General features: G+C 45.9%; 1 protein-coding gene across 7 annotated transcripts in view; it reads left to right on the forward strand.

Annotated features, from left to right (window-relative positions):
- Positions 1-12,623, forward strand: part of PRKG2 (protein kinase cGMP-dependent 2) — a 99,756-nt gene extending 87,133 nt beyond the window's left edge. For all 7 annotated transcript variants that reach the window (XR_014813506.1, XR_014813507.1, XM_021101892.2 and 4 more), the window contains 4 exons: positions 1,304-1,426; positions 3,879-3,941; positions 9,078-9,144; positions 10,288-12,623. Coding sequence is in view for 5 of the 7 variants with exons in the window: in XM_021101892.2 (XP_020957551.1) it covers positions 1,304-1,426; positions 3,879-3,941; positions 9,078-9,144; positions 10,288-10,383 (349 nt within the window). In the remaining 2 variants the exon portion in view is untranslated. The remainder of the gene's footprint in view (positions 1-1,303; positions 1,427-3,878; positions 3,942-9,077; positions 9,145-10,287) is intronic.
- The last annotated feature ends 567 nt before the right edge of the window (positions 12,624-13,190 follow it).

The following is a 13,190-nucleotide window of genomic DNA, read 5'->3' on the forward strand; positions in this document are numbered from 1 at the left end:
AAAACTTAAATGGCGCAATTAATTGGCTGTGAGAGTGTTTGTAAAGGCAGAGGGTGTGTGTTAACATGTTACCCAATTCAGGGGTTTATTTCCAGCACTTTCTGACTCATCCTAGCAGGTACTCTGCTCACAGGTGTCCTGTGCCTGCCTTTCTCTCGTTTCTCTCCCCCTGCCAGACGCGCTCTCCCGGTGTCCGTTGCTGCTTCCTTCTCGGCGTCTTGACCTCTTCAGTGGTCACTGGGCCCCTTCGCCCTGGACCTCTTTTCTGTCTCCCCACTCCTCGAGTGATAACATCAAGTCCCATGACTGCACATACTGTCTGATAACGCCTGAGAGTCGGCCCTCCAGCCCCAACCTCTCCCTTGAATGTCAGCCTCACAAGCCCAGCTGTCTGCTTGGCGTCTGTGTTTGGATCTTCCAGACCCTCCTCTTGATTCTCCTTCGCCACTTGCTCTGCCCCCCGCACTCCTCGCTCCGCACCCCGCCTCAGTCCTTCTTCTCTTAGTAACACAAGCTCCATTCCCGAGGTCGGAGCCCTTAACATCGTCTGGAACCTCTCTTTCTCTTCCACGCTGCGTCACCCTCTTAGCACATGCGGTTGGCTTTCCCACCGAAACTCATCCGGAATCCAGCCACATCGCGCCACTCGTGCCATCCCTGTTCTAGTCGAGGCTGCCAGGCCTTCCGTACTCCCCCTCTGCTTCCGTCCCGTTTATTTTCAACACATTTCCAGAGCACTTACTCGGGCTTCTGTGAATTAGATCATCTGACTGAGAGCGTACTTCCTGGTCCTCCCACAGCCGCCAGGCCTATAGGATCTTGTTGCCCTTATGTCTTAGACGCGTACAGTCCTCTCCGGCTTGTTCACTCCTGACTCATGGCTTTTGCACGTGGAATCCTTTGCCTACAGGAAAACGGTGGGCTCATGCACACTGCTGTTCATTCTCACCTCTGCTTGACTGTCAGTATCTGAGAGAGGCTTTTCCTATCCACTGTGTCTAAAGAAAAAAAAAGAAAAGTAAAAAGAAAAAATCAGTAACAACAACACTCTTGTCCTCACTTGTCAGATCACCTACTTTTATGTGTATGTGTCATTTGTGAAGGGATATGAAATAACTACTTTTATGTGTATGTGTCATTTGTGAAGGGATATGAAATTGTTTTCTAGTGTATATCCAGATTTGCTCTCAAACAACCTTGGGGAGAGAGGGGAAGAGGAAGAGGGGTGGGGAGGAGACAAGAAATCCAGCTGTAAAGGTGGCTCAGGTGCTGGTCCTAGGGTTCTGTTCTGGCTTTTTTCTAGCCCGCCCTTTTCTGGAATTGACCAAATGATGACCTACAACTTGATTCTCAAAGGAATTGAAAAAATGGATTTTCCCAGGAAGATAACAAGACGACCCGAGGATTTGATTCGGAGACTCTGCAGGTGAGAAAGACTATTAAAACCCCTGTTCTTGGGGAGAGTGTGACAGCCTCTCATTTCTGCTCCTGCCTATTTTACAAGTCGGTATGTCTTTCCTTTGGGTGCTTTTCTGTGTAGCCAAATTATATTTAAGGAAAATTAGTTCCTATTTTGCAGTCTTTGCTAGGAGTTTGAGTTTCCTTCATATTATAGAGGCACACTACCTACTTGTACCTTAAAAAAGATCCAGCTGGTTAGATTGTCTTTGAGAATCATCTTGTTATAGAGGAAGAAAGAACAACAAAACTTAGTAAAGGAATAATTTACAGCCTTGTTATTTTGAGACAAAATCTGTGGTGATGAGAAGGTACTGCTATATGCCCTCTTTCAATCTTCATCTTAAAAAAAGTACTCCTCAGAGATCCCACTGTGGCATAGTGGGCTAAGGATGTGGCGTTGCTGCAGCTCTGGCTTAGGTTGCACCTGTGGCTTGAATGCAATCCCCCGCCCAGGAACTTCCCGATATATGCCACGGGGGTGGAGTACGGCTGAAAAAGAAAATAAACAAATAAATTTAAAATGTACTCCTCTGACCTTATTTTAAATTCCCCAAATTTCTACTTACCATTAAATGTAATTTATCAAACTCACACCCGTCAGAATGGCCATCATTATAAGTCCACAAATAACAAGGGCTGGAGGGGGTGTGGAGAAAAGGGAACCCTCCTGCACTGTTGGTGGGAATGTAAGCTGGTACAACCACTATGGAGAACAGTATAGAGGTGCCTTAGAAAACTATACATAGAACTACCATATGACCCAGCAATCCCACTCCTGGGCATATATCCGGACAAAACTTTCCTTGAAAAAGACACATCACATATGCACCCGCATGTTCATTACAGTACTATTCACAATAGCCAAGACATGGAAACAACCCAGATGTCCATCGACAGATGATTGGGTTAGGAAGATGTGGTAGATATACACAATGGAATACTACTCAGCCAGAAAAAAAGAATGAACTGATGGAACTAGAGACTCTCATCCTGAGTGAAGTAAGTCAGGAAGAGAAAGACAAGTACCATATGATATCACTTGTATCTGGAATTCAACATAGGACACAAATGAACCTTTCCACAGAAAAGAAACTCATGGACTTGGAGAGTAAACTTGTGGTTGCCAAGGCGGGGGGAAGGGAGTGGGGTGGATGGGGAGCTTGGGGCTAATAGATGCGGACTACTGCCTTTGGAATGGATTAGCAATGAGATCCTGCTGTGTAGCACTATGTCTAGTCACTTATGATGGAGACTCATAATGTGAGAAAAAAGAATGTGTACATGTATGTGTGACTGGGTCACCATGCGGTACAGTAGAAAATTGAAAGAATGCTATAAACCAGCTATAATGGGAAAAAAATCGTGTATATTTAAAAAAAGAATTTATCAGAGAACAGAAGACTTTTTTTTTTTTTTTTTGGCTTTTTGGGGCCGCTCCCGAAGCATATGGAGGTTCCCAGGCTAGGGGTCGAATCAGAGCTACAGCTGCCGGCCTACACCACAGCCGCAGCATCGCAGGATCCAAGCCGCGTCTGCAACCAGCACTACAGCTCACGGCAATGCCAGATCCTTAACCCACTGAGCAAGGCCAGGGATCAACCCTTCGTCCTCGTGGATGCTAGTCAGATTCGTTTCCACTGCGCTACAACGGAAGACCTCCAGAAGACCTCTAGAATTTTGTTTAGACTTTTTTTTTCTATTTTTGTGCACATTTGAACTTTTAAGAAAGCATTGAAATTTAGTAAATTTAGAACGTAAAACCTAGCTGTGGGTGGCCTGCAGAACCTTCTGCGTGCCTCTAAAATTTCAGCTCAGGTGTCAGTGATGCTCTAAAGCTTTCCTTGGTTTCCTTAGCAGAACGGTGAGGTAGCATCCTCCCCTTCTTTCAAGCATTTATGCGTAGCCCATTGACAGCAGGGGCGGTGCCTCTGTCTGTGTCCCTGGTCTGATGGGCACGTCCTGACTGTCGCTGACTGCGGCCCCACAGAGCAGGCAAGTGTTCTCCATCTCCTTTGACGCAAGGGCGCCTGGTCTGGGATTATTGTTGACAAATTGAGTAAAGAAAGAAGAATTGCTGGAGTTCCCATCGTGGCACAGTGGTTAGCGAATCCGACTAGGAACCATGAGGTTGTGGGTTCGATCCCTGGCCTCACTCAGTGGGTTAAGGATCTGGTGTTGCCGTGAGCGGTGGTGTAGGTCGCAGACGCGGCTCGGATCTGGTGTGACTGTGGCTGTGGTGGAGGCCGGCGGCTACAGCTCCGATTCGACCCCTAGCCTGGGAACCTCCATATGCTGTGGGCGTGGCCCTGCAAAAGACAAAAAAATAAAATAAAATACAGAAAGAAGAATTGTTAAATTTTAATGTAAAATTCACTCAAGCACAGTTATTCTAAACGGACTTAAAATTTTTATTTTAGGCAAAATCCGACAGAAAGACTGGGAAACCTGAAGAACGGAATCAATGACATTAAGAAACACAGGTACCGAGTTACTTCTCTGCCCAGAAAAGTGGAGAAATTTATTTTTAAAATGTGAAAATCTTGAAGCGTCTCACAGTACACTGCAAAGATCCCTCCACAGATGTTCAATTTTTCCTTCTCGGTGCTTTATTTTTAATTTGTGCTTTACTAGCTACAGTTATAATAACCTCAGAGTGATTTCATGAGTGTTAGAAATTCATATCAAGTATGGATGAAGCTATAAAACAAATTACAAAAATCACATATTCAAATCATAGCAATTTAACTTTTTATCTGCCGCTATCTTTATTATTTTTCAATATTATTTTTAATATTAACTTGGATTGTACAAAGGAATCAAGTTCTGATTTGGACCTTGGATTTGCAATTAAGGTAGGATTCAGTCAATTTTGCTAAAATTCAAGAGAGTGGGTCAGCTATACCAATTGTTAGCATTCTATTCCAGGTTTGTTTTTTTTTAATCCTTTTTTGTCTTTTTTTTAAGCACTGCACCTGCGGCATATGGAGGTTCCCAGGCTAGGGGTGGAATCAGAGCTGTAGCCACCGGCCTACATCAGAGCCACAGCAACACTGGATCCGAGCCACATCTGTGACCTACACCACAGCTCAAGGCAACGCGGGATCCTTAACCCACTGAGCGAGGCCAGGGGTCGAACCCACAACTTCGTGGTTCCTGGCCGGATTCGTTTCTGCTGCGCCATGACGGGAACTCCGCATTTCAGTTTTAATTACTATTACATATTTATTTTAAATATAATTTTCCATTGACTGCCTCTCCATCTTTTGAAGCCTCGTGTTGTGTTTTACTTTTTGGGTAAAGTGCATTCATTGACTTCCACAAAACTGCAGACACTGTTTTATCCCCATGTAGTTAATCTAACAGGCACCTTTTCCGGTCTGTGTTTTTCGAGAGCTGCCTTTAAAATCATCCATAGTGTAAATGCTCTGATTTGGTGACATGTGTGGAAGTTCAAGCCTTGGAGATTTCTTTTTTAATTTATGCCTCACTACATCCTGCAATCCTATGGATTTACATTATGCAATCCATAAGCTGTTTTGATTTTGCTTATGCTTTCCGTATGTAAACCATCACGAATTGATAATACCAAAACATCAATTTGAGAGTTTCACAGTTGAAAAACCGAGCACACCACTGTGTTCACTTTCCAAATTGTATTCATGTCCAGATATTTCTGCTGAAGCCTTAAGAGCCCATCCGCACAGTGAACACAAAGGAGGGGAGGCTGCTGAATAGGAACGCTGTTCGGTTTTCCGAGCAGGAGTGATGCAGCTTCGAAACAAAACCAAAAAAAAGGAAAAGAAAAACCTCCAAGCTGCCAACCCTGCTCTATCTATTCATGAACCTTCTTGAAAGAAAGCCATGTATTCAGCATTGTCAATTCATAGGGGCTCTGCCTTAAGGGTATAGCAGGAAGGGCTGGGGGCGGGGAGGCTGCGCGGGAGCGGGAGCGGGAGCCAGCCAGACACAGCTGTGGGTTTTATAGACAGCAGAATGCTTCGAGGATTTTATTGTTCTTTGTCATCCTTTGGATGGTCTTCGGTGCAAAGCTCATTTTATTTGTCTTAGATTCCCTTTTCCCTCTCTTCCTACCTGCTGTTATCACAGTTTCTTCTGTTATAAAATGACACAGACACACCCCACTGGTACTGAACAGGCGATGTCCCATCCGTTAAAGCCCTTCTTCCAGGGGGTCCTCTTTTGTCTCGTTAGAGCCGTATCTTCGGCTCGCTGGGGTAGTGGGGGCATAGACGTGATATCAGTGTTGACAGGGTCCAGTTTTATCTTTACTTCTTCTTCACCTGAGGCTCATTTAAACGCAGCTGTCAAAGTGGGATTGGATGCCCATGCAAACGGGTGCTACAGGGCTTTCTCGCTCCAGTGTGGTCATGAAGAATGCTGAAGTTCCTTCCCCATAGGGATTAATTTGCCCACTCTTTCTAACAGACAGGGTGTTCTTTGCCAAGGAGCTGGAGCACCCGGGCGCAGTGTGTAGGGCAGAGTCCACTAATAAGATGTACCAGATTTACACAGTGCCTTCCAGGGAGCCCAGGGAGCTCCAAAACATTATTTCATCTTATTGTTATGGTGCTTTTTAAGATACAAAGCTGGGACCTGGGAGTCTGAAAACAAGATCTCTCTCTGCTTTCAAAGAGGAATGTTCTAAAACCTTCCATACGTCTCCAAGGCGTATACCTTCTCTACCCGGTATATTCTTAGAATTAAGAAAAAAAATGCTTTCTAAGCTTTGCCGTCAGATTTTCCCATTCCTCCCTAAAGTCAATTTGTACTTTCCTTAGAGAGCTATTTGCTTTCATTTAAAAGCAGTGCAGTTAAGTGTGGCATATTGTGATATGTTTGTCCAGCCTGTGTTAAACCATCTTTCCTAAAAATAAGAGTTTCTCCCTCTTCTACTTATAAGGTAACTTATCAGCCAGGTACCGGTCATGTCTCCCAACACCTCCCTGAAAAGAGAGTGACACCCATCTGTTGTGGTGGAACACGAGGGCGACACCATGAGGAAGAAATTGTATGCACGTGTATGCCTGGGTCACTGTATTGCACAGCAGAAATTGACCTGCTGTCAATCAACTATACCTTCATTTTAAAAACGTAAAGGAAAAAAAGCGGGATAATGTATTTGTAGGGGACAGTTAAATCTTTCCCACTAGGTAATGGAGTAGTTTGTTTCAAGTCTCTTAATGTTCCCTTTAATATTTCGAGTCTCTAGAATTCCTCTCAAGAAAAGCTGCAAGTCTAAAAATGAAGAAGCAGTTTATGTGTAGTTGCTGCTAATACTTCTTTAGTGAATATTTTTCACACGCGAGCGCACGCGGGCACGTGGATAGCTTCAAATGTGGTTATGGGTCAGAAAAGGCCAGGTGTTAGGTGAGCGGCCAGTCGTGTGAAGGACGCGTTACCATAAGGCACCTCGGCGCAGGTGCACGCAGCCAGACACGCACAGGCTCTGTGGTTCGGTGTTGACGGAGTCGCTTCGGGGTGGAGAGCTCTGCGGAACACGTGGGCAGGCATCGCGGCAGCGTTGGTGGCAAAAGGAAAGAATCCGGAGGCCGGTGTGCTCAGAGGTCCTTCCGGATGGAGCCCTGGTCCGTGCAGACGCTGGCGGCGGCAGCAGGAGAGGCGTCGGTGGTTTTGCACCAGGACAGGGAAAAGGCCAGACGGCCAGGACTGCTGACTCTCACCCTTTGAGAGTCTCTGCAGTGTAGACCCAAAGGGCACTCCGGGTTAAGGAGGGCATCTGAGATGGACTGTGCCAGAGCCAGCCCGCCCTCTTTTTAGTACCTTGTTTCCTGCTAGAAGCTTCGACGTGGAAATCCGGTCAAGGAGTAGCTCCAAACCAACCCCACCCGTGGGAAGAGCCCGGAAAAGGCAGAGAAGCCGAACGTCTTCCCTGCGGCAGACAGAGGAATGGAAGGCCTCAAACCGCCACCTCCATCCTCTCCCTGCCACCACCACCCTGCCCAGCGCGCCCCTGGGCTGTTCTTAACATAGCAGTCAGAATCGACTAGAAAACATTTTCGATTGCCTCACTTCCTTAGAACTTTCTAATGGCCTCCCAGTAAGCATAGAATCTTTTTTTACCTTTTTTCTTTTGGTATTTTTAAGGCCCCGCCCCTGCCATATGGAAGTTTCCAGGCTAGGGTCAAATGGGAGCTGCAGCTGCCGGCCTACACCCCAGCAACCTGGAATCCAAGCCATGTCTGTAACCTACACCCGAGTGCACAGCAGTGCAGAATCCTTAACCCACTGAGTGGGGCCAGGGATCGAACCCAAGTCCTCATGGATACCGTCGGGTTCGTTACTGCTGAGCCCTGATGGAAAGTCCGTAAGCATAAAATCTGGATTCCTTGGGTTCTGGATTCCAGGGGTCCGGCTGGTTCTCAGACATCATGTTTTTCCAGCTTCCCCTCTGTTCTCCACACTTGAGCTCACTCCTGTCACGCTTGTTTCATTTAGAAGGTCATTGCCGCACATCTTCGCCTGGTTTCTCCGCGGTCTAGCCTGAGCTCAAAGGCCACTTCTTCGGATACTGCCCTGTGGGTGAAAGCAGCACCTCCCAGCCCAGCCCCAGCCCAGTCGCCACGGGCCATTTTATCCTCGTTCATCTTCCTAGTACTGTACGAAATTAATTTAAGTATGTGTATTGCTTATTTTTTGTTTGAGCATTTGCCAGCTCTCACCAAAGTACAGATATCTTAAAAGCAGGGTCTTTGTTGTTTTTGATGCCTGGAACCAAATTGACTTTCCATAAATTTTATTTGGTGGCTGACCTGACCTCACTGCCCCCGTAGAAGAAGGATCAGAGGAGACAGGACACTGTGACTCTGTGTTCTTTGTAAGATTCCGAGAGACGGAGGACACTGTTTCTGTCTGAGAGAAGCACGGCCTCCTCACTTCGGGTGCTGCGTGTCCAGCCCACCAAGCCTGACATGTGTTCTAAAGACCGGATGAGTCCTTTCAGATGAATGGTTTGGAAACAAAAAAATGGAAGAATTTCATCTTGCCCTCAGCTTATTCCCTTTTCAAATAACTGTAAAATCCCTTTTTTTTTGTATCTTTTTAGGGCCGCTCCATGGCATATGGAGGTTCCCAGGCTAGGGGTCCAGTCGGAGCTGCAGCTGCCGGCCTGCACCACAGCCACAGCCACGCCAGACCCAAGCTGCGTCTGCAACCTACACCGAAGCTCATGGCAACGCGGATGCTTAACCTGAGTCCTCGGGGATGCCCGTCGGGTTTGTTAACGCTGAGCCGCAAGGGGAGCTCCCTAGGCACTCTCTTTTCTGCTTCAGTTTTCCTGGTGAAATAGAAAGCCAGGCCATCATTCAGGAGGGACGATGGAGATGGGGTTCTGGACGTTTGCGGAGGGAGGACAGAGCTTGGCTTTCGCGTCTAAGAGGGTGTGACGGTGAGTGGAACAACAGGGGATCCAGACGGAGAGCTGGGCAGCAGTGAACGCCCCTCTGCGGTTAGCGGGCCTGCGTTTCAAGTCAGACACACGCATGTGTGGGCTGAGCGTTCTCCTCCCCGGCGGATAACTTGACGTGCGCATAGTTTATCAGACAAATCACGTTCTTCTCTACTTTTCTCCTTTTCAGGTGGTTACATGGCTTTAACTGGGAGGGGCTGAAAGCGCGGAACCTTCCGTCACCTTTGCAGAGAGAGGTACGGCATCCGCTACGTCACCTGCTTGATTTTTTTCGAGGCTTTTGTTTTTGTAAACATTTGGGGGGGGGGGTAATGTGTGTTAGATTAAATGTTTAAAAATAGTTTTAAATTCAAAAGAAAATTTCGGAGCAATTGTGACTGTAGGCTCTAAATAGTAGGATTTATTTGCTGGGCCTCAACTCGGCTTTCAGAAAGAGATGACACATAAATCCAAGTTCCAAGGTCGTAAGTGTGGGTCGTCAGGCTGACAGATGCTTCTAGAACATAATATAAACCTATATGTAATTGTAACCTTTCTAGTAGTCACATCAAAAAGGTAAACAGAAGGGGATGAAATTCATTTTAATTATTATATTAAAATATTGTTCAATATGTAACCAATGCAAAATGTTAATGAGAGGCTGTGTTTTTTTTTTCATACTAAATTTTCAAAATCTCCGGTGGATTTTCCACTCTCAGCCTGTCTCAGTCCGGACTTGCCACGTTTCTAGGGTTCAGTCCCCGCACGTTGCTGGCTGGGCCGCACAGCCCGGGAGGGAGCAGAACATGTGCTAAATCAGGGGAGGGGGCTGAGGGCGGATGTAGTCAGCACCCTACAAAGTTTATGCCGTGTTCTCAGGGGAGGGATTTTGAGCATCTGCCTCTTCCTTTGTACATCTCTAGATTGACATCTGAATTTTTTCCTCACGAGTTTAAATCATTGTGGAAAGTGTAACCTCTCTTATGTCCTAAACATGGACATTTTAAAGTAAACCACACAAAAAAAGAAAAAGAAAAGGGAGTTCCTGTCATGGCTTGGCGTTGCCTTTGTGGCTCAGCGGAAATGAATCTGACCAGCATCCATGAGGACGCAGGTTCGATCCCTGGCCTGCTCAGTGATTTAAGGATCTGGTGTTGCCGTGAGCTGTGTTGTAGGTCGCAGATGCGGCTCGGATCCCATGTTGCTGTGGCTGTGGTGTTGGCCGGTGGCTGCAGCTCTGATGTGACTCCTAGCCTGGGAGCCTCCATATGCCGCCAGTGTGGCCCCGAAAACACGACGTAAATGAATGAATGAATGAATAGTTAGTGCTCAGGTCTAGAAAGCAAACCCTGGACATTCTAACACGCTTCGTCCACACTGTCCTCACCTTTCTCTACTAGCTCAGTGGCCCCACAGATCACAGCTACTTCGACAAGTATCCTCCTGAGAAGGGAGTGCCTCCAGATGAGCTCTCGGGCTGGGACAAGGACTTCTGACAGAAGGAAGACGGTTGCCCCTGTGCTACGCGAGAGGACGATGAGGACCAGCCATCCAGCACGGATCCGCTCTCTCTGCAGTGTAGACTGTTCCATCTGGAAGACCATTAGAGAAGACACTGCCCACTGAGCTGGGGGTGGGAAATAGTGGGGGCGGAGGCGGTTCTGAAGGAGAATGTCCCCTTTAGACGCTGGGACTTAGTCATGTATTCTGTTCTTTGCTTTCCTTCAGGGGTGAAGGCTAGCCTAGTCCCCTCACCAAAGTCACTGCCGTCTCTGTTGAAGGGACACCGCTTTCTCTACCTTCTCTTGCTCCCTTCTGACCAGACCTGTCTGCTTTGAGTCCCAGTAGGTCTAAAGGTGTCTCGCCCTTGAGCAGCTAAATCAGTCAAATGGAAGTAAGAACGAGCGCACAGTCTGGGAGACGTCCCCTCTTCTCAGCATCCCCACGCAGGCATTCAGGCACCTCCAAGTCATGGTTTGCAGGGACTGGGTAGTCAGTCGAAGTGCCTGATTTTTCACCTGCTTTCAACCCAGAAATACATTCCCACTTTTTCTGAAACTGGTCTGGGGGAATGCCTATTGGGGTCTTCGTTATGGGTACCACTTCCTAACATAAACGAGTTGATTGATCCAGCCATTTACTTGTATTTCACTGGAGAACTTAGAAAAAATGAGCAAAGCAGAAGCCCCTTTGTTGTTCTGGGACCAGCTGTGGCACCTCCGAGACTTTTCAGAAGTCTTGTTAAGGGTTGTTGTCATGTGTGGCGAAGCGATGGACCTTTGGAAAGGTTTTGTCTTACATACTCAATATTTTCACAGTCAAATTAGAAAACAGGCAGAAACTGAAATGTGAAGGCTTTTTCTTCCCATTACATATGGAGGAGAAAAAATTCCAAAAAGTAAAAATGTTCACTCTTTGGAACTGAGATATTTTGGCCAGTTCTGCGATTGTTGCTATATCAGTAAACCAAGAGTACAGAACAACCACAGTTGCTTTTTAATGGAACTCCCGCTGGCACATATCGACGCACGCCTAATCCCTGCTGCATTAGTAACTTTTTAAAAAGACATTTGAGTCATGGGTGCGTTTATACTTTTAGATCGTTAAGGCAGACAAGCTGGTAGAGAGGTGATGGGACAGTGACAGGGCCCATGCAGCTTCCTCCCCCTCCTGTGCCCTCCCCGCAGTCTTCTACGTAATGAACGGATTTGTCTCAATAGCTTTGGGCTCCGGTACCCAAGAACGTCACTAGTAGAATGTTTTTCTGCATCCGCCATGAGCTCTCCCCCACCCTCCTGCCCGAATGGATGGGAAGCAGACTTTATCTTTTTTCATCTGCCAGAGTAAAAATAACATCTGAGTTCCTGCATTCGTCAACCTTCTGGTTCTCTTTCCCTCTGCTAATGTTCTGTAGGAGGAGCAACCTCCACCCACATTCCACCCAGGCTTTCAGGATTCAGAGCCTCCGCTCTGGGCTTCCTGCAGTGTTCAACCAGATGCGTGAGGCCCAACCCAAGAAGGCGCATCCTTAACGAGTTGAATTTCCGCATTTAGAATCCCTTTGCTGAACCAAAGAATTTTTGTTTCCCAGAGTAGTATTTTTAAAGTTTGTGTGTTGTACATAGAGGAAGCATTTTTAATAGAATCACCGTAACCTGCTTAATGAATTTCTAAGATTTTTAAAAGATTTTTATTTGCATTTGGTTTGTAAGCACTGTATGTTTTTCCATGTATATATTTTTAAATTACTCACCTAATAAGTGTAGGCAGTGTATGTGCTGGGTGGAGAGTAGAACTGTGCAGTTAAACTAGCAATGATATTCTCAATAGCTGTACTTCAAAGGAGACTTACACACGTACAAATAAGATCACCTAGAGTACTACAGGTTTGTTTTGGCCATGATTGGCCATGTCACTGTCTAATCTGCACATGCGATTGGATTGTGTTTCCTTCAGAGGACTTCATAAAGATGAAGAAATGCCAGACTGGACTGTAAGACAGTCCCATCCTGCTTCTCAGCTGGGCGACTGTGGGAAAATGACTCTGCGTTTTGAGTCCCAGCTTTCTCACCCGTAGAAAAAGGCACAATAAAGTAATACCTACTTTAAGGGCTTGTTTGGGGGAATAAATTGATATCCAGAGAGTCCTTTGCCAATATCAATGAAATAATCAATGCTGCATAGAGGGTAGCTACTGTTGCTATCGCTATTAGAATTAAAAGGGCCTTGAGAACCATTTAGTCTGAATCTGAGTATCATTTGTATCTGTATGCACAATTACACCAATTAAAGCCAGTCTCCATCTTTTTCTTTTAAGTCATTAAGATGGTTAATCAGACTTTAGTGCGTGTAACTAAGAGTTACGCCTCCCTGAAACAAAGTGCTTTATCAAGAGCTCATTGCTTACTCAAGTTTCTAAGTTGTGATTTTTTTATAAATTAAGAATATATATATTCTTAGAAAATACAGAAAATTGTCCTCCTATATACAGACCCATCTTATTCCTGATCACTAAATCATTCCTAATCTCTCTTTTCTGGTGCACTGTTTATTTGTCATTCTTCCGCCTCTTGTGGGGGCCAGCTTTTCACAAGGGTCGATTCCTAAGCTTCTTTCTAAATATTAAAATATCTGGAGCAAGGAGAATGTAGTGGTGAAAAGTAAGAGATTTGGAGTAAAAGGTAAATATATGTGGGCTTGAATTCTTGTTCTGCCCAGATTTGTGTGACCTTGAATAAAAAAACACATCTTTATTCACCCATAACTTAGAGATGGTGAGTGCAAAGCTTTGGAACATTGGGGC

The sequence above is a fragment of the Sus scrofa genome, chromosome 8, assembly GCF_054392235.1.
Source record: "Sus scrofa isolate SSC_HxYL_T2T_F1_AM1 chromosome 8, Sscrofa_HxYL_maternal_Yorkshire_Landrace_v2.0, whole genome shotgun sequence".
Lineage (NCBI taxonomy): Eukaryota > Metazoa > Chordata > Mammalia > Artiodactyla > Suidae > Sus > Sus scrofa.